Genomic DNA, 22054 nt, shown 5'->3' with positions numbered 1-22054 from the left:
TGCTTCTATGTATTTTTTTGTTACTTCTCTCCCTGCTCAGGCCTGTGACACTCCTCTGCACCCCCTGGGCAGGCTCGTGGAGACACTGGTTGCTGTGTACAGAATGACGTACGTGGGTGTGGGAGCCAACCGCCGGTTACTGCAGGAGGCTGTGAAGGAGATTAAGTCCTACCTTAAGCGAATTTTCCAGCTGGTGAGGTAAGAGATCTTTCCATGAAAAGGTGGCAAGTTGTGGAATACTGGTTTATACTCATGTTTGGGTATCTTTGCCCTGAATCTAGAGATTACAACTTTGTGAAGAATCATTAATGTTTTCCTTTATCACAGAAACTATTCATCAAGAAAATGGTTTTGTGCCAGAGATCCTTAAATAGATGGAATCATGAAAGTACATTTTTACTTTTATGTTTATGCTATAAATATAAAAAAAGAAGAACCTTTGCCATTGTGAATTAATTTCCTTTATGTCTTTCTTACTCATTAAGTATAATAGAAGGCTAAAATAAATGTGTTATTTAACTGTAATTTTGGTATGAAATAGAGTAGTCTTATTTGGATTTCATCTCTAGGTACCATCACAGAGAAGATAAAGTCTAACGTGAAGTTTTGTCCCTGAGTATTTATGTCCTGTTCCTTGACAACAGTATCATCTTTGTTCATTTGCTCAACAAATATTTATCGAGGGCATCTCTGTGTTAGCCACGATTCTAGCTCCTGGGGGAATTTATCAGAATAAAACAACACACACAAAACTTTTTTGAAATCTGTATTGTCCTGGAGCTTACATTGTAGTGGGAACAGAGTAGATAAAATATACAATATGAATGCGACAGGGAAGGAGGATGGGGCTGGGGTAAGATGCTGCCGTTTAACAGAAGGTCAAGGAGGCCTGACTAATAAGGTAATATCTGAACAGAGACTCTGAAGGAGGTTAGAAAGCGGGCGAGTAAGCATTTTTGGAAAGTTTTAAGGCAGTAAGCAAATCTGGAACTAGTGACATTCAAGATCATTTACTGGGTGTAAGCCAACAAAATATTATGTTGAAATAATTATGCAAAAGTTGATCAGTTTGTCCCAGAAAACTTTCTTAAATATATGTGGAAATGTTTCAGCTTTTAGGGGCATTGTGATCTAAAAGACCACTGGGTTGTGAGTATTTCAGCTCTGACATTAGCAAGGGTATAATGAAGATAAGTTTCCTGACCTTCATTAGCTTTACCAACTATAAAATTAGGGGGATAAGTCTACAAAAATAGAAAAGATTACAGACTCTCTTTAAAGAGCAAGGGTCACAGTTAAAGTCTATAAAAATAAAGAGGACAATAAACTTGTTCATGGTAAAACCTACCATTTGAGATTGGAGATAAAATGTAGGGCAAATTCAGAGCCTAGAAAAAAATCCTCAACAATTTGGCAGTTTAATCACTTGAAGATTTTTTTCAGCAAATTGGCTTTTTATATAAATATTGAAAATTTTTACCTGAAACCTATATAATTTTATTAACCATTGCCACCCCAATAAATTCAATGAAAAAGTTTTTTAAATTTTATTATAATTGAGTTTTCATTTTTTCCTTAACGTTGGACATTTAGTTTCCACTGATACTTATTTATACTCTGAGAATAATGGTCTCTGCTCGAAGAGTTTATACAGATTGACCTCAGATGGGATTTTCCAATAAAAGAAACATAAAGATCGGAATTCTTCATTCTTAAATAACTAGACAGGAAAAAGCCATAGCACATGAAGATTTTTAGTGGTATTATTCATTATCGGCACTCTTAATTTTATTCTGTGAGAAGCATCAGTTAAAAAGCTCAGACAGCTAAAATACTTAGTTGATATAAAGTTTGATTTCGTGGGTCCTTAAATAGATTAGATAATGGGAATATGTTTTTACTCTTTCAGCCTCTCTGGAGGTGTAATTCTGTAATTACATGTTTTATCACTCCTTAGGTTTTTATTTCCTGAGCTTCCTGAAGAGGGCAGCACCATTCCTCTCTCCGCTCCTCTGCCCACAGAAAGGAAATCCTTCTGCACTGGGAAGTCAGATTCCAGATCCGAATCCCCAGAGCCGGGGTAAATGGACTTGGTGGAGATAGTGAAGAAAGGGGGTGGCGGCCAAATGACGCCAGAAAAGATGGTTTCTCTCAATCTCAGCTTCCTCATTTCTAAAGTGATGTGGTTGGACAGGTGATCTCCAAGGTTCCATTTAGCTCTCAAGTTCATGAAAGTGCAGCCGCAAATGACTGGGCACAAAGACTGCTGGGGAGAGCCACCTCATGCTGACCTAGAATAATCACCGAGAAATCATCTCACAGCGGAAACCACGTGGGTTTCCAGTTAGATTTTCTGAGTCACCAAAAGAGGTCACAGTTGGTCCAAGACAAAACTCGGGGGCTAAGCTCCTCATGTGAACTCCATATGTGAAAATAGAGTAATATCATAGCTGCTCCTTTCCTCAGAATTTCCCATATCTACTTTCAACTTTGATTCTGCATTGAGTTTTAATAGGAATGATTCTCCCTCTCACTCCACTGTCTGTAGTTACGTGGTAACCAGTTCTGGGTTGCTGCTTCCCGTGCTCCTGCCTCGGCTCTACCCACCACTGTTCATGCTCTATGCCCTGGAGAACGACCGTGAGGAGGACGTTTACTGGGAGTGTGTTCTGCGACTGAACAAGCAGCCAGATATTGCTCTGCTGGGCTTCCTTGGGGTGCAGAGGTACGTACAGCAGTGATGAGTGGAATCAAGTGGTTTTAATTTAAAATGGAAATACCATTATCAGGAATTGAGTACTTTGATATCTAATTATGTATACAATTTACAGTTTATTCACTTATTTGCATATCTGTCTTATTTCACAAAATAGTGATATTTAACAATCTTTATTTTTGAAGATGGGTATGGACCCCATTGTTCTTTAGAACATATTTTTTATTTGTGTGTGTGCATGCTTTATATATATATCAAATTATATTCATATAAGTTATCGTACCTGATATTTTGCAGTTTTTAAAGCAAAATATATATACATTCATATTTTTTTAAAAACCTAATTGTATTCAGTCTTGGGCATGCTTCCTTCTCTTCTTGTTCCTTCTCCCCCATACATAATTTCTAATTTAAAAGTTTTCACAGTGCTCTTTTTTTGAAAGGCATTGTTTCTTGTTATTCCAGGAGAATACTAAGTGATTATGCTTCTTATGCTGTAATAAGGCTGATCACCCCAACGCCCAATAATTATATATTTGTGCTATCAAAAAAGAGACAAAACCTGAATTGGAAAGTAAATCTTTTCAGTGGGGAGTAATTTAATAGTAAAAATGAGATAAATAAGACTGAGCAAAGGAAAGATTTTGGCCATTGTTAGGTCATATTCATAATATATAGGGATTTTAGAGTATAGAATAACAGATCCATAAGGGACATGATAGACCTTAAATTACTTCTGGAATGTTTATTAAAACTTGACCTGTCTGTGGTACAGTTATTTTAAATGGGGACAGGAAAGCCAATATAGCCATCACCTGTTTTTATGGTGATTAATTTACCATAAATAACAACTTGTATTGACAAAGTATGGATTCCATTGCAGGAAATTTTGGCCAGTGACCTTGTCAATCCTTGGAGAGACTAAAAAGGTATAGTAGATTTTAGTTTCCTTAGCAACTGTGCTTTTCTTTGGAATGGGGGATTTGAGATACTAGAAATTTCCACCTTACGTTGGTAGAATAGTACCCAAGCATGAATTATTCACCAAAGACCTGCACTCTGCCATCAGTATTGTTTTATTATTACAGTAAAAAATAGCTTTTCTGCCCTAACTGGTTTGGCTCAGTGGATGGAGCGTCAGCCTGCGGACTGAAGGGTCCCAGGTTCGATTCCAGGCAAGGGCACATGCCTGGGTTGTGGGCTTGATCCCCATTAGGGGACATGCAGGAGGCAGCCAATCAATGATTCTCTCTCATCATTGATGTTTCTATCTCTCGTTCCCTCTTCCTTTCTCTCTGAAATCAATAAAGATATATTTTTTTAAAAAATAGCTTTTCTCATTGAGCTTCATAAATACTCTTTTTGCAGGTTTTGCCAACCACAAAAGATGCTTGTTTTGCCTCAGCTGTGGAATGTCTACAGCAGATCAGGTAATCTCTTATTTGTTGGAAAAAAACACATAAATCAAAGTAGTGGTTAGTCTATTAAGATATTAATGAGATCTTATTTTTACTTAAGCTCCAAGCGCCCCTCCCCTCCTAGATGTTGTCAAAACACCCTGGAGATAAGAAAGGCTCTTTTGAGACATTCTGTTACCTTTCACTCTACAAAGCCCTTGTATTGTCAAAAGTGGAGCGCCTACCCAGAAACTTACCTATATAATCACATCTTTAGCCAAATGGAAATTAGCTACACTTCCTCAGAGAAGAGCACACAATAGGAAAATAAGATCCACTCGGTGAAAGGAGATGACGTGTGGCTTAGTGAACTCTCCCAGGTGAATCGTAGATCGTTGGAAGCTTCTTTTTCAGAGAACCATCAGGTTACAGAGGTCACCCCTTCCAGCGACTCATTGTGCCTGATGTACCTCAGGAGGGAATACTCTCAAAAAATGAATAACAAATGGCTCCAGTAAGAAAATTACCAGGTATATTTTTGTCTTTTTTTCCCCCAACAGCACAACGTTTACCCCATCAGACAAACTGAAAGTTATCCAGCAGACTTTCGAGGAGATTTCTCAGGGCGTGCTGGCATCTCTGCAGGAGGACTTCTTGTGGTCCATGGACGACCTGTTTCCTGTTTTCTTATATGTGGTGCTACGGGCCAGGTGACCAGTCTTTCTGACTTTAATGTTAGTGACCACTCATTTTAACATGTATGCCTTTTGCTTTTTTTGAACTGATGACAGGAATATGCTCCCCCCCACTAAAAAAATTCTATTTCTATTAAACCATTCCACTATGTCATTACCTCTTTGTCGAGCTATTCTTTCTTTCTCCCTCAAATAGATTCAGAAGGAAGATGTATAAGAAATGATTCGGTATCTTTTTCTCGTTGGGCAGGATTAGGAATTTAGGCTCTGAGGTACATCTCATTGAGGATCTAATGGACCCATATCTTCAGCATGGGGAACAGGGCATAATGTTCACCACCTTGAAGGTAAGTATAGGTGTTATTTAATACTACCTTAAAATCTACCCTTCAATTACCATATTACAGATCTGTCATTAGCCAGTTTTCTTCTTTATATAAGTTTAATGCAAACATTAAGTGCCTTTAGAGCACATATCTTCTTATATAATAAAAGCCTAATATGCAAATTGACCGAACGATAGAACAACCAATTGCTATGACGTGCACTGACCACCAGGGGGCAGACGCTCAATTCAGGAGCTTCCCCCTGGTAGTCAGTGTGCTCCCACAGGGGGAGTGCCACTCAGCCAGAAGCTGGGCTCCCGGCTAGTGAGCACAGTGGTGGTGGCAGGAGCCTCTCCCGCCTTTGCTGCAGGTGGATCAGTAAGGAGTGAGGGGTCCGGACTGTGAGAGGGCACAGGTCAGGCTGAAGGAACCTTCCCCCGCCCCCGCCCCCCTGTCCCCCAGTGCACGAATCTCGTGCACCAGGCCTCTAGTTGTTAATATTTTAAAATATGATAATATATTAAGGAGATTGACCAATCAGTCAATTATTCTCTAAAATATTAAAGCAAATTATTCATCACCCAATCTCCCTATAAATTGCTAATTCAAAGTTTTATAAATGTAGAGCATCTATATAAATGTAATTCTAGAGAAGAAACAGAAGGATTCATAGTGTCTAAAAAGTATCCGAGCTGTTTAGTGGAACTAAGGTAAAACCAGCAGGCAGTATGTAGAGAATGAATAAGAATAGCATCTTCTTTCCCCCCATGTATTACTGTAGCCAGTAGGTACAAATGACGTTCTCTGATCTGGGCTCTCTAGGGATTGTTGAAAGTCATTTTGCTTCCCCCGCCTCAATTTTTCTTGGACTGTGGTAGAATCATTCTGAAGTTTATTGGAAGAACAACAGAAAGAAAATGACAAAAACTCTTCTGAAAAAAGAAAGGGAGAATAGGCCCACTCTTCCAGTTAGTAAAATGTTACAGAATTATAATAATTAAGATAGTATATCACTGTTACAGGAATAGGCAACTAAGTGGAAGGGATAGCTCCCATATAGACATTATAATGAAAACTTCACATATAAAAATGGAAACATCAGACACAAAAATGGAAACGAGAAGTTTACTTAATAAATGGTAAAGTCGCCCTAACCAGTTTGGCTCAGTGGATAGAGCGTCGGCCTGCGGACTCAAGGGTCCCAGGTTCGATTCCGGTCAAGGGCATGTACCTTGGTTGTGGGCACATACCCAGTAGGGAGTGTGCAGGAGGCAGCTGATCTATGTTTCTCTCTCATCGATGTTTCTAACTCTCTATCCCTCTCCCGTCCTCTCTGTAAAAAATCAATAAAATATATTTTTAAAATATAAATAAATAAATGGTAAAGTCATGGGATAGCTCACTAAGAATTTTGGAAGGAGAGTGGAATCAGGTGGAATCACCAGTATTGCAAATTACAAGTGCTTTAGGGTTAAAGATAGAAAAGGGGAGAAAGAAGGAAAGGCAGACATTAAAATGAGGGGGAAAACTAGAATTTAATGTCAGATTTCTGCATTGGGTTAATTTTTTAACTTTTCAACTGAAATACCATTTTTATTAAATAAACTGAAAAAGGGTGGTGGGAACTGGGGAAAATACTGACCACCAATGACTTATTAACTACCTATGTTATTGAAGAGCATCTCAAAACATATCACCAAGGAAGAAACTGAATTATTACTCTTACATTAGTCACCCTTTTGGAAAACAGCTGTTATTAACATTGATGTCAACAACATCAAAAATGTTTGTGGAGTTTGAGTAGTCCTACTCCTGGAGATTTATAATTAAAGAATGGGAAACATTATGTATTATTTGGATGAGGTGGTGTTTGTTGTGTGAGTAACTCCCAGGCCAGGATACTTTCAGAATCACCAAGGGATGCTTTTTAAAAATGTTCCTAGAAATTCTGACTCATAGGTGTGGAGTGATGCTTAATCTGCATGTTTACCAAACATGATGATTCTGATCATGGTTATTTGTGTATCTTATAATGAGCAGCATTCTCTAAATGTCCAATTAATAGTGGCTTAGCAAATTATAGTATTACTTAGTGAAGAATATTATACAGCTTGTAAAAAGTTTTGTTTTTTTTTAATTAGAGGGAAATGCACAAAATTATATTTCTATTAATTATAGCTAGGCAATATAGACATTAGATCGGAGACTGGAAGAGAACAGGGAAAATGAAAGCAATTGATTTTATTGGGCCGTCAGAATGAATAAGGGATAATCTTTCTTTAGTCCCATGTGCGTTGCTATGTTTATGTAATTTCTTTCAAAGTAAATTTTGAAATTGTTTTTATTTTTTTCAGGCATGTTACTACCAGATCCAGCGTGAGAAGCTTAACTAGGTTGCGTAACAGCTAACAACTGGATTATCTCTACAGAGTGTTATAGCACCATCTGGCACCTTCCTGTAGTGGCAAAAAAGAATGGTCTTGAAGTTAGGATGTTGTGTTATTTTGGTTATTTCTGAGCCTTACTAATGATCAGAGCTCTGAGCCCAGAGGAAAAGACTGTACAGTTTAAAGGGAAGATCGAAAAGGAGGTAGAATTCAGATTGGACCAGTCCCTGGTCTATGTTAAGCTCCCCAACTCTCATCTACTACTGTTTGAAGAAAGAGGACATCCCTTGCTTTGGCGAAGGGTACGCTGCTCCACACCGTCAGGAAGGTTCTCAGTGAAGGAAGTCGATGGACATTTCTGAGTTTCTGGTTTGCCTGCAGTTACCCCAGACCCTTTTGCAAGGAGCAGATTGTTCTCAAACGACAGTTACCACGCTCTGCCTTCCTGGGTTCCTTGCAATCCTGGGTGCATCCTGCTGCTTTGCTGAGACAGGGGCAAGAAGAACTTTTAAACTGCAGTTTTAACTTTTTCTAAGCTTTTCCACCAGGGTATTCATCATAGGAGAGAGGTTCAGTATAATGACCAACAAATTCCAACCCCAAACAAGGATCGTGTCCAAATAGGAGTATTCTGCCTCCTGAGTAAAAGAACATAGGAATCTTGTCCTTGGTTTCCTTACAATGAGTGCTACAGGGTGAATACACTGGACTCCAACACTGACTCTGAGCTGCTGCGGATCCTCCCCTGTCCACAGGCAAAGGCTGTGCCTGGGGCCTGGGAATGAGGCGAAGACTTTTGCATGCAGGCTGCAGTGGAGCAAAGACTAGGAAACGGGGAAGCGGAGCCCTGCATCTGTCCCTGACCTCGTGTTGTGCTTCCCTGTGCCTCACAGGGGACCCACAGGGAAGAAAAAGGAAACGCGCTCGGCTTTTCCCATCTCACAAGTATTGTGACACCTCAGCGTCGTAGTGTTTTGCTTTTTTTATGTTGTAAGTGGTGGGTTTATACTGTACAAGTAACACTAGTAGCTGTTTGGATAACATAGGTGCTCTTCCTCATCTCATCTGCACACGTGAGGAGCGTACGGAGTGTCCTCCTGATTTATGTTAAACAGCAGATGCTAACAAACAGGATCATGGTTTTTGCTCTACTTTATAATCAAGACGAGTGTTTATTAAAATACTGTTTTGGAATGTTGGCTGTAATGTAACAGCAATTTTCATAATAAAAGACATTCATCTTTATGAGGTTGTTTTGATTGCAAAAGAAATGACACAGGGCAGACTACAATTTTAAAAGAAGCCGGGCTTCGTGTTTTGGTGCCCACATTGTCATCTGCCTCAGAGGTTCCTCTAGGGTCTCAGACATCTCTCTTTAAAATAAACAAACTTAATTATAATTATAGCACCTTTGGTGGCAAAGGACAAATTAACCTGATCCTATTAACCCGAGGACAAGGGTCTTAAAATAAGTCTGTTATTTCTTTGAATAAAAGGCATATTTTGATAGTTACTGTGTTTTTATGTTTGTTTTGTTTTTGTTTTGTGTTTGTTTTTTCTCTCTCCCTTAAACAGATTCAGGGAAAGGAGGAGTGAGGATTTAAAATCCTGGTTAGAAATATTAGGCCTTAGTCAATCATCTCCTTGTTGTAGTGTCTTCTCAAGAAGCCTGATGCTTTCTGCCCGCGTGGGCCTGCTCGCTGCCGAGGGACGGTACTGGAAGATCAGTGTGTGTTAAACACTTTTCATTTCCATTAGGGAATGCTTGGACTTTTAAGTAAATTCCACATTTGACCTGTAAAGGCAATTGTACTGAGTGCCTTTGACCCCCTAGGAGATAGAGACTGGGATAACTGTGGAAGTGGACAGAGACCCACAGAGAAGTTCTAAAATGCTGGTAGGCCGTCTTAATTCTTTCAAAACACAAAAAACATGTTACAATTCATCCTTTTATTGGAGTCATGAATGAAACTACCTGTTACATTAGTTTCTTCTTACTGTACTTATACTTTTCAAATAGCATATTAAAATTATAAAATTTCAGTTCTCTTGGGGGGAAAGCCCTAAGTCTCCAGGCCAGTGTCTGTAGCAATTTGCAAGGACCTCACCCTGATGAATGCTCACCCTGCTGATTCCTGTTTTACAGACAAGGAGTGGCTGTGGTTCACTTCCTATTAGAGCTGAGTCTCGAACCTAGAACTTCCCAGTGCGCTTTGCTCCTGCAGCTGCAGAGATGTCATTTCATACAGGTCATGCATTAAAAGTTCCAAAGTGAAAAGAGTTGGAAATAAAAACTTTTTAATCCTCACCTGAGGATGTTTTTCCATTGATTTTTAGTGAGAGTAGAAGAGAGGGAAAGACAGAGAAATATCCATGGGAGAGAAACATCGATTGGTCGCCTCCTGCATGCTCCCTGACCAGGCCCCGGGCCAGGGAGGAGCCCGCAGCCGAGGCATGTGCCCCTGATCAGAATCAAACCCGGGACCCTTTGGTCCACAGGCCGATGCTCTACCCACTGAGACAAACTGGCTAGTGTGAAAATAAAAACTTTTAATAAAATTAAGTGCTTTTCATAAAACATTCACAAATGTATCCCATTCCCAGCTTGGATTTTCATCTACAGTGGAGAGCCATATGTTAATTTAGGATAAACGGGCTAATAAACCGTATAATCGCTATTTGGTCTTTACCCTTCGCCTTGCTGTCAGCAGTGCCCTTTCTCCTGTTTGTTGTTGTTTTGTGATGCCTATTTTCAAAGTTCTCCCCCCTCCCTGCAATATGAAATGTTCAGACAAAGAAGTAGCTCTAATCTGAGACAGAGGATGGGCGAACCATGAAGTTCAGAGCAGTGGCTTGGTAGGGGGCCTTCCAGAAGGAACTGCTGCTGATTTCATTGTTCTCTCACCGTAGCGTGAGACAATTAGTAAGGTTACTAGGCTTCCTCTCAGGTACCTCCACAGTTTTCCCTTCCATTAAAATAAAGTGCTATCTTCTGTCGCAGGTTGTCTGTTATCCTGAAACACTCAACACAAGTATTAATCTTTAACCATTAGCAATGTGCTGACAATGAGAGAGAAAATACTACAGGAAGGTTTAAAATGAGAGAAATTACTAGACTCTTCAGTGTAAGGATTACTTAAGATTTGTGACAGGGGAGGCTTGGGAGTCCTTGAATGGTTAGGCGTCTGTGGATTAAATCAAAGAGGATGTGCAGAGATTTAATCTGGAACAGCGAAGTGACTGGCAGCTGAAAGCAGCTAATTTCCCGATAAAGCTTTTCCCTTGATACCAGCAACATTGCGTGTCTGCAGTCTCGCAGGTAAGAGACCCTGCCGAGTTGTCCTCAATGCCGGGGATCCACCTGTCTGCCCTTCTGTCCGTTCTCAATAGCTAAAGGTACAGCTCTGGGCTTTCTGGTCTACGTGGTTTAGTTGCATTTAGTAGCATTCCTGAAAATTCCGTGTGTGTTAAAACTGTGCAAAAGTACTTTGTATCTATATGTAAAGAAAAGTTGAAAAATTCCCTTGTGGCAATTACTGACTTGGTATAAAATAGGCCTTAAATAAATGCTTGTCTATTGATTAGAAGAAAAAAAAAAGAAAAGTTGAGTTCTAGGCTCAGATAGTTATAGAGGCTTTCTTCCAGCCACATGAAAGTGCAGTGGACATTTGAGGGTTACACAGGGCATGAGGCGATTCTTCATTGTGAAGGGCACCTTCTGGGAACTTCCTCAAAACCGTGGGCACGTTCCCCTGCCCTCATTTCCTCTAGCCCCCCTCCCCCCGGCCTGCTGGCTGAACTGCAGATGTGACGGCTGGCCTCCAGCCACCACCTGGAGCAGGAGGGTGAGGAGCACACCGCCCCGGGGTGGTGGAGGGCTGAGTGGAAAGAACCCTCTGAGAACTTCATGCAGCAAGGCTGCCCGTCCAGCCCGGGCTTGTCTCCGCCTCTGGAAGTTTACATGAGCAGGATATAAACTTCTGTTAAGCCACTATTGTTTTGGGATTCTGTTTCTTGAAATTAAACCTACCTAAAGCAGCCCAGCCGGTGTAGCTCAGTGATTGAGCGTCGACCCATGAACCAGGAGGTCCCGCATTCGATTCTGCTGAGGGCACAAGCCTGGGTTGTGGGCTGAATCCCAGTAGGGGGCATGCAGGAGGCAGCCGATCAATGATTCTCTCTCATCAGTGATGTTTCTATCTCTCCCTCTCCCTCTCTCTGAAATCAATAAAAACATTTTAAAAAATTAAAAAATAAATAAACCTGCCTAAAGCAATATAGAAAGTAAATTCTAAGAGTGTGGCTCAGCAGTAACACACGACTCTGGTACAATGAGAGGGAACAGGGCTCCTGAGTCAGTCAGGCCAGGGAGGCTTCTAAGCTCTGAGTGATGGTAAAAGCAATTAGGCAAAGGGCGCCGTAGAGGGAGTGTTTTATGAAATAGCAGTTTTCTCTTCTGCGCAACTAGTGGTCAGAGAGGACCACAGTGCAAGAATTTTTTGTGTGTTTGCTGAGGATCCCAGTGTAGCACAGGCCTGGCTCGCCCAGTAAGTGCTGTTGAAAATGTATTTCAGGGCGCCAAGAGCTGCGTGGCCAGCGTGGTTGAGTGAGCGGTGTGCTGTCTATTGACCTGCTCCCCAGGCCTGGATTCTCTCTGGGAGCTCAGGAGGGAGGATGATACACTCAGACAAAGGCACAGACCCGCCCGACAAGGAGGACCTGAAGCGTTCTACGCCATCCAATCCCGAGGATGGTATGTGGCTCCCGGATCCTGTTTCTAAGCTAGGGAGGTCTGATACCATCACTCTGAACATGTGATCAAATACATGGGTAAAATTCTGATAGATTTACTGTGATTCCTATAAGGATCCTGTACACTTTTGAGTGTCCTACCACTTGTATTGGTTATAAGTCTAAGTAAGTTTCAGGGCAGGAAGGAAAGATACTGACCCAATGTCTTACCTAAACTTAGAGCTTCATAACTTGTTCACATTCAAAATGTCACTGCATCAAATAGAACTTCTATGAAAACACTTCCAAAAAACCGAGCATTCACGAAAATCTGGTCAGCCCCTTTAAGCAGTGGAATCCTGAGATGTGTATTAAAAACTTATTGGGAGTTAGAGTTTTTCAATCACACTTTCAATAAGCATTTTCAGAGAGGGTAGACAAATGACTCTCTGTTTGAATTAGGGAAGGAGTACCCAGAAAACAACTAGATCATTTTGGAATAAGCCAAAGGCTGGTAAGATTGGGGAGAATAAAAGCAATATTGCTCTCACAATATCTTCCACCTGTGTACTATGACCTCTTATTTCATCAGGCGTTGGCAGCAACCCTATGGAGAGCTAACATACTCTCTTTTTGCCACAGGAACCTGGGTCCCAGGTAGTTCGGTGACTTTCTGAGCAAGTGAAAGAATAGGGCCTGAAGGCAGATCTTCTGGCCTTAAATCCAGTGTCATCGCCACCCCTCGGTGCCATCTGAGCCCTGTGGCACATCCCGGCTGACTTGTCCTTCACATGCACTCCGCCTTCTTGCCTGCTCCACCTGCCTGCCACCCTGACTGCCCTCTGCCTTTCCCAGGTCTCTCCCAAATCCTGAGGCTTGTGCTGCAAGAGCTGAATCTGTTTTACAGCCGAGACGTGAGCGGACTGTGTCTCCTGTACGACCTCCTCCACTCCCCGTGGCTGCAGGCTCTGCTAAAGGTGTGCCCTGACGCTCAGAAGCCTTGGCCTATCCTGGGGGCAGAAACCGCCTACCCAGCAGGGCCGCGTGTCCCTGGCAGGAAATTCCAACTTGGAAAAACGTTCTCTTTTAAATGTGTTAAATGTATTTTTATTGATTTCAGAGAGGAAGGGAGAGCGAGAGAGAGACATATCAATGATGAGAGAGAATAATTGACCGGCTGCCTCCTGCTCACCCCACACTGGGGATGTACCCTGACTGGGAATCGAACCGTGACCTCCTGGTTCATAGGTCGATGCTCAACCACTGAGCCACGCTGGCTGAAAAAGTTCTTAGAGGGCAGTTCGCAGAGAGAGCTAACAAACCTCTTAGTTTAGGAAGGAACTGACTTAGATGGTAAAGAGTATGGCAGCTCCTTTCTTTTCTCCCTGAGGGCCCTGGGATCACAAAGCAGCCACGTTTATATCTTACGCTTACACAGTGTTATATACCCATTATATCTCAGGAAAGCTGGGGAAGCCCCACCTGGTTGCTGCCGGGTGCTTTTCCTCCTGGAGGAGCTGTGTGTCACTGAAGGCGCTGCCCTTCTCACACTGAGCGTCTGTGCTTGACGCTCCTGCCTCAGTGCATCAGCCTAGTGGGTCTGGGACAGTGAGCACTGGCCCTGAGGCAGGGCAGGAAGTGCAGCTTCCAGCTCTGGAGGGAGGAGACTGGGCTGTGCCGGCCTCTTGGTCTCGGTTCTGCATCCGTAAGAGAAACGATGTGTCTACAATGAGACGAAGGGCTGCACTGGAGCCAGGGGGGCCTTGGTGGACTCGGCCCAACCCTAGGTTCTGGTTGGAAAAAACTCCTAAGGGTCAGCAGAGACGAAGTCGGAATTTTTATAAATGAACTTTTACTGGAGAATTAGGGAAGGAGGAGAGAACAAACAAAAGATAATAGTGGAGATAAGCATCTGTGTGCCCGGCCTTTTGTTCACGTTCTTGGGCGAACCCTGATCCCAGAGCTCACATCTGCCCAGCTGCCCAGCCCAGGGCCTTGTGGGGGTCTGGCCCCAAGTCGCCATTGGTCTCAGTCCTAGAAACCCCTCTCTTTCTTGGTTTAACAAGAGTAAAAGTTGGAGTCTTTTTCAGTGAAGCCAGTTAGGGAAGGTCACTTTCCCATGGCAACCAGGAGGGGAGCCTTTGGAGCGTTAAAACCACCCAGCTTGGCGTCACTTCTCCTTGATGACCAGAGAGCCCTTATCAGAGGCCAACACGGCTGCCCAGCTGCTGTGCTGCTCCCAGGCTGTCCCTTCCCTTGGAGCTGCTGACCCCCAGCATGTCAGCAGGTCTGTGATGGACACGCCCTTCTCGCACCAACGCCCTCTGCAGGTTTATGACTGCCTCCAGGAATTTAAAGGGAAGAAACTCCTTCCTGCCACCTCCCAGGCACAGGCGCTGTCCCATGAGGTGAGGTGGCTTGTAGTCCACAGAACAGTGGAGCTCGAATGGGATGCACTTTACTCACAGGGCTTCTTTAAAGAAATCAAAGGCGCTCGTGGGAAAGTCTGATGGATGATTACGCATCCACTGAGGGTTTCTCATTGAGCTTCACTAGAAGGGAGGAAACTGGCCGGCTGTCTCCCACATTAAACAATTTCACAATGTATGCTTGTCATCAACCAGGTGGTGGAGATGTTACAGGCAGCCCCTGGCTCCCCCGAGATCCAGGAGCTGAGACAAATCCTCCAGGCTCCGCACTTTAAGGCAAGTGCTTGCTAAATGGATGAGACATGCCCACCTGGCACATAGACAAAGTAGGGAAAAGAAAGAATGTGCTGGAAAATGTGCTCTCTGAATACATGTCCTATTGCCGTACCTGGGTGACCTGCCGTTTGTATCAAAACATGTAGGAGTCAGATATGAGCAGCTCAATGCGTCAGTCATGAGCCAAGCCTGACGTATTTATGAGGAGACATCCAGAACTTTCCATGGTGTCTTATTTCCCTCCCTGCAAAGCCTCTAAAATTCCGGCGCAACCAAGGTAGCATCCTTCCTTTCCATTTTGGGAATATTTTAAGTTTTGGATAAAGTGTGTGAAGGTATGTAGGAACCACAGCATAGTGACGATTAGCTCTATGGGGACAGAGGGTATATGGAAAACATTTGATGGCAGAAGAAAAGCCTACCTCTTAGTACTTACAGATTTGAGATTAATTTATCAGCACATGAGAACTTCAGGAGAATGTCTGCATTTGGAGCAATGGAATTTATGAGTCAAAAATTTTAATTCACAAAATAACCCTAGAGAATTTTCTCTGAGTTCCAATGAAGCTCTGCCCCACATACCTAGGCAGGGCTGTAGGACTGCTCCCCACCCCATGGAATGGAAAGTTTAACATAGTGGGTCGTTAGAAGGAACTTTTTATCATACCTTAAACCAGGGAACTACTTTTTCTCATCCTGTTCCACATGAAATTTTGGTGACAGGTTAAGCAAATAAGGTGTTTTGATTATTGCCCTCCCCCACCCCCTATTCTGCCTTCATTAGGGAAAATATTAGAAAAGTTGTTTTTAGTTGTAGGTCATAGGAGCACCATGGATGACATGGGTTTCCAGGAAATGAGAACGTGACAGAATAATACATTTGAACAGAGATGAAAGACTAGATTAAGTATTGCTTAACCTCTCTGTGTCTTGCTTGTTTACCTGTAAAATGGGGACAATAAGTGTTCCTGCCTCACAGAGTATCCTGAAGACTGAGCCCATCCACTTTATAAAATGCTTAGAACTGCACCTGGCATGTATGTGTTGATGGCTGTCATTGTGTCTCACATAGTATCAAGTCACTGTCTCCTAGATGGCTGTGTCCATGGGTGACGTCTGTTCACCTTGTCCTTCCCTGTCCCCAGGCCTTACTCAGTGCCCATGACACTGTGGCTCAGAAAGATTTTGAGCCCCTTCTGCCCCCACTGCCGGACAACATCCCTGAGGGTGAGGAAGCAATGAGGATTGTTTGTTTGGTGAAAAACCAACAGCCCCTGGTAAGACAACCATTTTATAATTTCAGTTGGAATTATACCGGGGTTCATGGTGAACTTGATGATCTCTAGAGGTTACCTGGCCGTATTCTTGCCTGTGCTCCCAGGCACAGTCCGAGGCACTCAGAGCATGTAAGGGACACCTACAGTAATAATGGCTAACCTGGATCTTAGGGACTTTTGCGTGTGGCTTCAAGCACATCACATGTTGTAACGCTTCCACGAGGAAAGATTTCCGTGTAGTGTTTTTCTTTTTTGAAAGAGCTATGAGATAAGACATATATTTGATTATTTGGCTTTCTGGCATGTACAAATATTTCACTCAATTCCAATGTATTTGCCTAAGTCCCCCCCCCCCTCATTCCCATTAATGGGAAGCCAAGTAAGGCATCCATTTGATTTTCTAGGAATAGCCCCCTTGATTAGGTTGTAATTGTGGGAGGTTTCTTTATCTTTGGAAGGATCTAAATATGGTTTATGTCTGTGTGGTTAGAGAACTCAGGGGGCCGACGTTGAATGGCCTTTCCCTTTTATTTATTTATTTATTTATTTATTTATTTATTTATTTTTAATATATCTTTATTGATTTCAGAGAGGAAGGGAGAGGGAAAGAGAGATAGAAATATCAATGATGAGAGAGAATCATTGATTGGCTGCCTCCTGCACGTCCCCTAATGGGGATCAAGCCCGCAACCCAGGCATGTACCCTTGACCGGAATCGAACCTGGGACCCTTCAGTCCGCAGGCTGACGCTCTATCCACTGAGCCAAACCACTGAGCTAGGGCGGCCTTTCCCTTTTGATGGCTTGGTAGGGCCCTGCTTGGTATGAATGCCTTCATCTGAAAGACCAGAGCTCCACTGAGGGAAGCCAGCAGGAGAATGGTCACGAAGCTGAAAGAGGAATTCCATTGTACTCTCTCCCCAGGGAGCTACCATCAAGCGCCACGAGATGACGGGGGACATCCTGGTGGCCAGAGTCATCCACGGCGGGCTGGCCGAGAGGAGTGGTAGGCTGGAGCCGCAGGGTACAGTGGGGCCCGGAAACTAGGACACGCTTGATAGTTTAGTCTTCGTGGCAGGAAAAGCCCTCTGTCCTAACTAAGGTTGGGGCTGTAATAAGTGCCGTTGCATTGCTTGGTTACTAAAGAAAGAAGGAATAAATATTCCAGAGGAATCCTGTTCCTCCACTGATTCCTCCACCTGGGCTCCATAATAATGTTCTCTCAGTTCTCATGGCAACATCACAAGGTAAGTATTGTCATTGCCATTTTACAGATGAGGAAACTGAGGCTCCAAGTGATTAACGAACTTGCTCAATTTGAGTCAGGATTCAAGTCCAGGTCGGCCTCACTCTGTGTTCCCAACTTTCACTCTTCACTTGGTCCTCCTGCTTTCAAAAGGCATAGCTCTTCCCCATCCTGAAAGGCCCTTCGCTGGCCCTCTCTTTCTGCCATGGACCTTACACTGCTGTGCTACTGAAGCAAGCAGTTCTGTCCCTGCTGCCCCCTGTCCTCACTGTCCGTGGCCCCAACACCTGGCACAGGGTTTTACCCCAACATCCTTACAGTCACCACCCCGGGATTTCCTAGTTGACAGGCCCACTGGCCCTTCCTCCAGCCTCCCCAGCACATGTGATGTTGTTGACCTTGCCTTTCTTGCAACTGTCATCCTCCTTGGTTTCTGGTCAACGACATCGTCCTGCTTCTTGTCTCCTCTCCCTCACAGTCCCACGGCTTTCCTTCGTATCTCTCAAGGCTTCATCCTCACCCCCACGTTTCTCTATTGAGGTGTCCCCCCCTTTTCCTTTCCACTTATCATTTCCTCGGGACCCTGGCATCTTTACTTGCAGTGTTATCTCCTCATTTTACAACATCAGATTAGTAAAAATAAAGATGCCACCATCCGTCAATACCCAGGGTTGGTGGAGAAGTGGGAGAAGGCAGTTCTCCTGCACTTTGGTGGTGGTGTAAACGGAATAACCATGTTGCTTTATTAGTATTAGCATTCGTATTTCACAGTCGATTTTTAACCGTCAGAGCATGCTTGAGCTAGCGACTTCATTACAGTGCTGTGGGATAGGTGCCTCTCTCTCTGCCAATATCTTTGTCCCCTTCTTTGTTTTGTGTTCCTGGCTGCCTAGGTTTGTTATACGCCGGAGACAAGCTGGTGGAAGTGAATGGAGTTGCAGTGGAGGGACTGGACCCCGAGCAAGTGATCCACATCCTGGTAACAGCCTCCTCTTGGCCCTCCTCGTGCCTCACTGAGATGCGAGGCTGAACGGGCCGTGCAGCCCCTGGCGTGTTCACTGTGTGTGAGGGCGACTTGATCCCTCTCCACACGTCCTCTCTCCAGGCCCCAGACTAGTCTGTTTCTGTCTGCCACCCGCCCACCCTCGGGAAGAGACCTCCCTTCCCCCGCGGCTCTCCCTGTCTCAGGGCGCCTGCCAGGTACCCTGCCCAGGCCCTTCATCACCTGGGTTGCTCCACTGGAAACGGAGCTCACGTGGGCAGAGTGAGACTGGAGCAGAGCCTGAACCTGAGCAGGCCACCCTTTGCTCCCCTAACACTTTGTACAGCTGAAATCTGCTTCACATCTTCCTTGAGGCCGTTTTGGGGTGAGAAAGAAGTCACCCAGGGCAGCGTGGGGCGCGGGACATGCTTGGTGGTGTGCACTGGAAGTTTCTGACCTGGTTATACAGGCCTCTTCTCTCCTTTAGGTCCCTATTCCCGTCCTTCAAACAGTTGCCTGAATCACAGGCCTGCTGTCAATAGCATAGTAGTTTGCCCCCCAACCCCCATCTCCCCCGGGCACACCCCAGGTGTGGGGCCTGTATCGTGTACACCAGTGGTCCTCAGCCCGGGTTCTTTGGGAAATGGAAGTTTTATGTGCCTCGGGGACCGAGAGGGGGAGTGGTATTATAAGGAGTATATCAAGCGCCTACATATTTTGCAGCCACTGCTGTGAGAGTGTGTGTGGTACACAGGGAGCTTGGAGTGCTGTCCATCACAGACCCACTGCCTCCACCTCAGTCCGGGGCCAGGAGTAGAGTTGCAGGACAATGGGGCTGTGACATTCCTAAGAGTGAGAGCAAGGTTTTGTTAATGTCTCCACCTCCAATGCCTGCAACAGTGTGGGTGAAAGAGTGATTGTTACCTTCCCTGTTGGGCGGACAGGTTTTCTGTCTCCTCCAAATGTGTGAGGGCCCCCCATTGTCACCATTAGCTTATCAACCCCCTCCGCCCCCCCCGCAGGAGACTTGGGAGCCCCTCATTTCCCCTCACACCGGGCTGCTGGTGCAGGACCAGGAAATAATTACTGACTGAGGTTTGAAGAGGGGGTGTCAGATGGAGAGCTCAGCTCCTCCCCAGCGCCTGTGGGAGGGAGACCTTGCTGGGTGGGGTGGTCCTGGTGGCAGTTAGGAGGAGGGTCCCTGGGGGAGGCCAGGCCTTGGTGCAGGTTTTAGCGGACTCTGGAGCAGGGCAGAGCTAAACTACTTCCTAATTTCCATTTCTGGGTGGTCCTGTTTAGCCGTGAGCCCTTGTAAAAGTCCCTGCGGAGGAAAGCACCATGCACTTGGGCATTTGAGTTTCAGCTCCCTGTGCTGAATCCCAGGAACGCACTGAACTCGGCGAGTTGTCATTCTTCCCTCTCTGACATTTTCCAGGCCATGTCTCGCGGCACAATCATGTTCAAGGTGGTTCCAGTTTCTGACCCGCCTGTGAACAGCCAGAAGATGGTGAGAATTTACTGTGCCTTCATGCTACTGTTCTCTATGCTCTTGAGCACTTGTTCAATACTGTGTTTATTTTTCAATACTGATGACATGAGAGGCAAATGAATAAATGAATACAATAAAAGGAGATTAGGTACCAAGCAGTTAAGAAGTCATATAAAGAATGGCGAACATGCTCTAGCTGGTTTGGCTCAGTGGATAGAGCATCAGCCTGTGGACCAAAGGGTCCCGGGTTCAATTCTGGTCAAGGGCATGTACCTTGGTTGCAGTCACCTCCCCGGCCCGGGCCCTGGTTGGGGCTCACGCAGGAGGCAACCAATCGATGCGTTTCTCTCACATTGATATTTCTCTCTGTCTTTCCCTCTCTCTAAAAATTAATGGAAAAATATCCTCAGGTGAGGATTAAAAAAAAAAAAGAATGGTGAACATTTGAGCAAAACCTCTCAGAACTAAGAGATTCTATTCCTAAAGTCACTTTTCCCATAGCTCTTGACTCAGTTCAAGAGGCAAGTTCTCCTTTTTTGTGGTGGAGAGGAAAGATGGAACGGTAGGTGGAAGAATGGAAGAAAGTTGTGTCTGGGGGGCCCATGCGTGCACGGCTTCTTCTGATAGTGCCATTATGCACCCCCTGTCAGGTGTACGTTCGAGCCATGACTGAGTACTGGCCCCAGGAGGACCCCACCATCCCGTGTGCGGAAGCCGGGCTGCCTTTCCAGAAGGGGGACATCCTCCAGGTGGTGGACCAGAGTGATGCGCTCTGGTGGCAGGCCCGGAAAGTCTCAGCCCTGGGCACCTGTGCTGGCCTCATCCCTTCCAGCCACCTTCTGAAGAGGTGAGGAGAGTGCGCACTCCTGGACTCAGCACTGAGCCCTCGGGAAATAAAGTGTTTTCACCGGCTTCATTACTGCAGTTCAGATGAGAAGAAAGAGACCAGCAGATGGACAAACTCACACACTGGCTTATAAATCCAAGTGCCAGCTTATCCATATGCCCTAAGCGTACTAAATACCAAAGAACTCGGAGAGTAATACAGTTAGAAAAGAGGGAAAACATGTAGGAAACTAAACTGCAAATGGTAGTTCCAACTCCTCTCTTAATCTTTCGAGGCTGAGTTGAAACCTCAGATACTGAATCTCAACCCATCACCCTCGCTTCTGTGCTATTGAGGTTCAAGGGAGTGAGTAAAGACAGAAAAAATTTTTTGACAAGGTTGAAGGCTCAGCCCATGTTAAGAAACCAGGAAGTAGAAAAGAACCTAGCAAAGGATATTGAGAATAAATGACCAATGAGGCAGGATGAAAATCAAGACAGTATGGTGTTCTGATCAACTAGGTCAATTGCTGTTGAGGGGACTGAGAACTGACCATTGAACTTAGCAACATGGATGTCCTTGGGGGTCCTGATAAAAGTGATTTCCGTGGAGGGGTGGGGCCAAAATGCTAGCAGAGTGAGATGTGAAGAAATTGATGACGGTGAGCAGGGGAAAAAATTTGAGACATTTTGGTATAAAGCTGAGCAGAAAAATGGAGAAATTGCTAGAGGGGAAAGTAGAGAATTTTGTGTAGGTGGGATAAATAACACTAGTGCGAATAGTCCAGTGAGAAGGAAATGTTTTATGACTTAGGGGAAAGAGAAGAGAACTGCCTTGAGCAGGTAGAAGAGGGGTCGGCCATAGGTGGGGTCATCCACAGTTCATCCTCAGCAACGGTGACGGCAGGGAATCGGAGAACGCAGCAGGCGTGGGGGTGGGGATATGGTCGAGCTTGTGGAAGTTCTCTTCCAACTGCTCTGACTTTCTCAGTGAAGAAAGCAACCGTGTCATGAGCTGAGAGTAAAGGGTGGGTAAGGAGGTGCTGGGAAGGAGCGAGGAGACAACTGAAGCGTTTCTGTGAGAGTTGGAGAGCGAATGGATTAGGTGGATACGGTATGATCGATATTAAGGGCCCACTTAAGGTTAAAGGGCATACATTTGTTCAGTTTCCTTGGGGGCAGGCCAGGATTAGACAGAGAGTTGGATTTAACAGCCTAAGGAGGAACTAAAATGAAGGAACATGGCATAAAGAGGGAGGTGAGGAGGTCAGGTCGGTGG

The 22054-nt window shown here is 44.5% G+C and overlaps 2 protein-coding genes across 10 annotated transcripts in view; both read left to right on the top strand.

The window, feature by feature from the left end:
• The window catches only part of ALS2 (ALS2, alsin Rho guanine nucleotide exchange factor), a 57531-nt gene extending 48501 nt beyond the window's left edge, over positions 1-9030 (top strand). For 4 of the 9 annotated variants that reach the window (XM_006082412.2, XM_023760283.1, XM_014461696.2 and 1 more), the window contains 8 exons: positions 41-198; positions 1958-2080; positions 2549-2725; positions 3600-3645; positions 4085-4146; positions 4674-4823; positions 5059-5155; positions 7489-9030. In XM_006082412.2, coding sequence (XP_006082474.1) covers positions 41-198; positions 1958-2080; positions 2549-2725; positions 3600-3645; positions 4085-4146; positions 4674-4823; positions 5059-5155; positions 7489-7527 — 852 coding nt within the window. In that variant the 3' untranslated portion in view covers positions 7528-9030. Of the gene's footprint in view, positions 1-40; positions 199-1957; positions 2081-2548; positions 2726-3599; positions 3646-4084; positions 4147-4493; positions 4824-5004; positions 5156-7488 lie in introns of those variants that run through there. The other 5 variants (XR_002831110.1, XR_002831116.1, XR_002831115.1 and 2 more) reach the window with 5 other exon arrangements.
• Positions 9031-12195: 3165 nt separating this feature from the next.
• The window catches only part of MPP4 (membrane palmitoylated protein 4), a 29832-nt gene continuing 19973 nt past the window's right edge, over positions 12196-22054 (top strand). Inside the window, exons 1-9 of the mRNA XM_023759251.1 lie at positions 12196-12274; positions 13108-13229; positions 14583-14660; positions 14877-14957; positions 16103-16234; positions 17158-17239; positions 18373-18458; positions 19897-19968; positions 20601-20797. Of these exons, the coding sequence (XP_023615019.1) occupies positions 12196-12274; positions 13108-13229; positions 14583-14660; positions 14877-14957; positions 16103-16234; positions 17158-17239; positions 18373-18458; positions 19897-19968; positions 20601-20797 (929 nt within the window). The remainder of the gene's footprint in view (positions 12275-13107; positions 13230-14582; positions 14661-14876; positions 14958-16102; positions 16235-17157; positions 17240-18372; positions 18459-19896; positions 19969-20600; positions 20798-22054) is intronic.

The sequence above is a fragment of the Myotis lucifugus genome, unplaced genomic scaffold (assembly GCF_000147115.1).
Source record: "Myotis lucifugus unplaced genomic scaffold, Myoluc2.0 scaffold_3, whole genome shotgun sequence".
NCBI classification, from domain to species: Eukaryota; Metazoa; Chordata; class Mammalia; order Chiroptera; family Vespertilionidae; genus Myotis; species Myotis lucifugus.
This window is presented reverse-complemented; position numbering and strand designations above follow the sequence as displayed.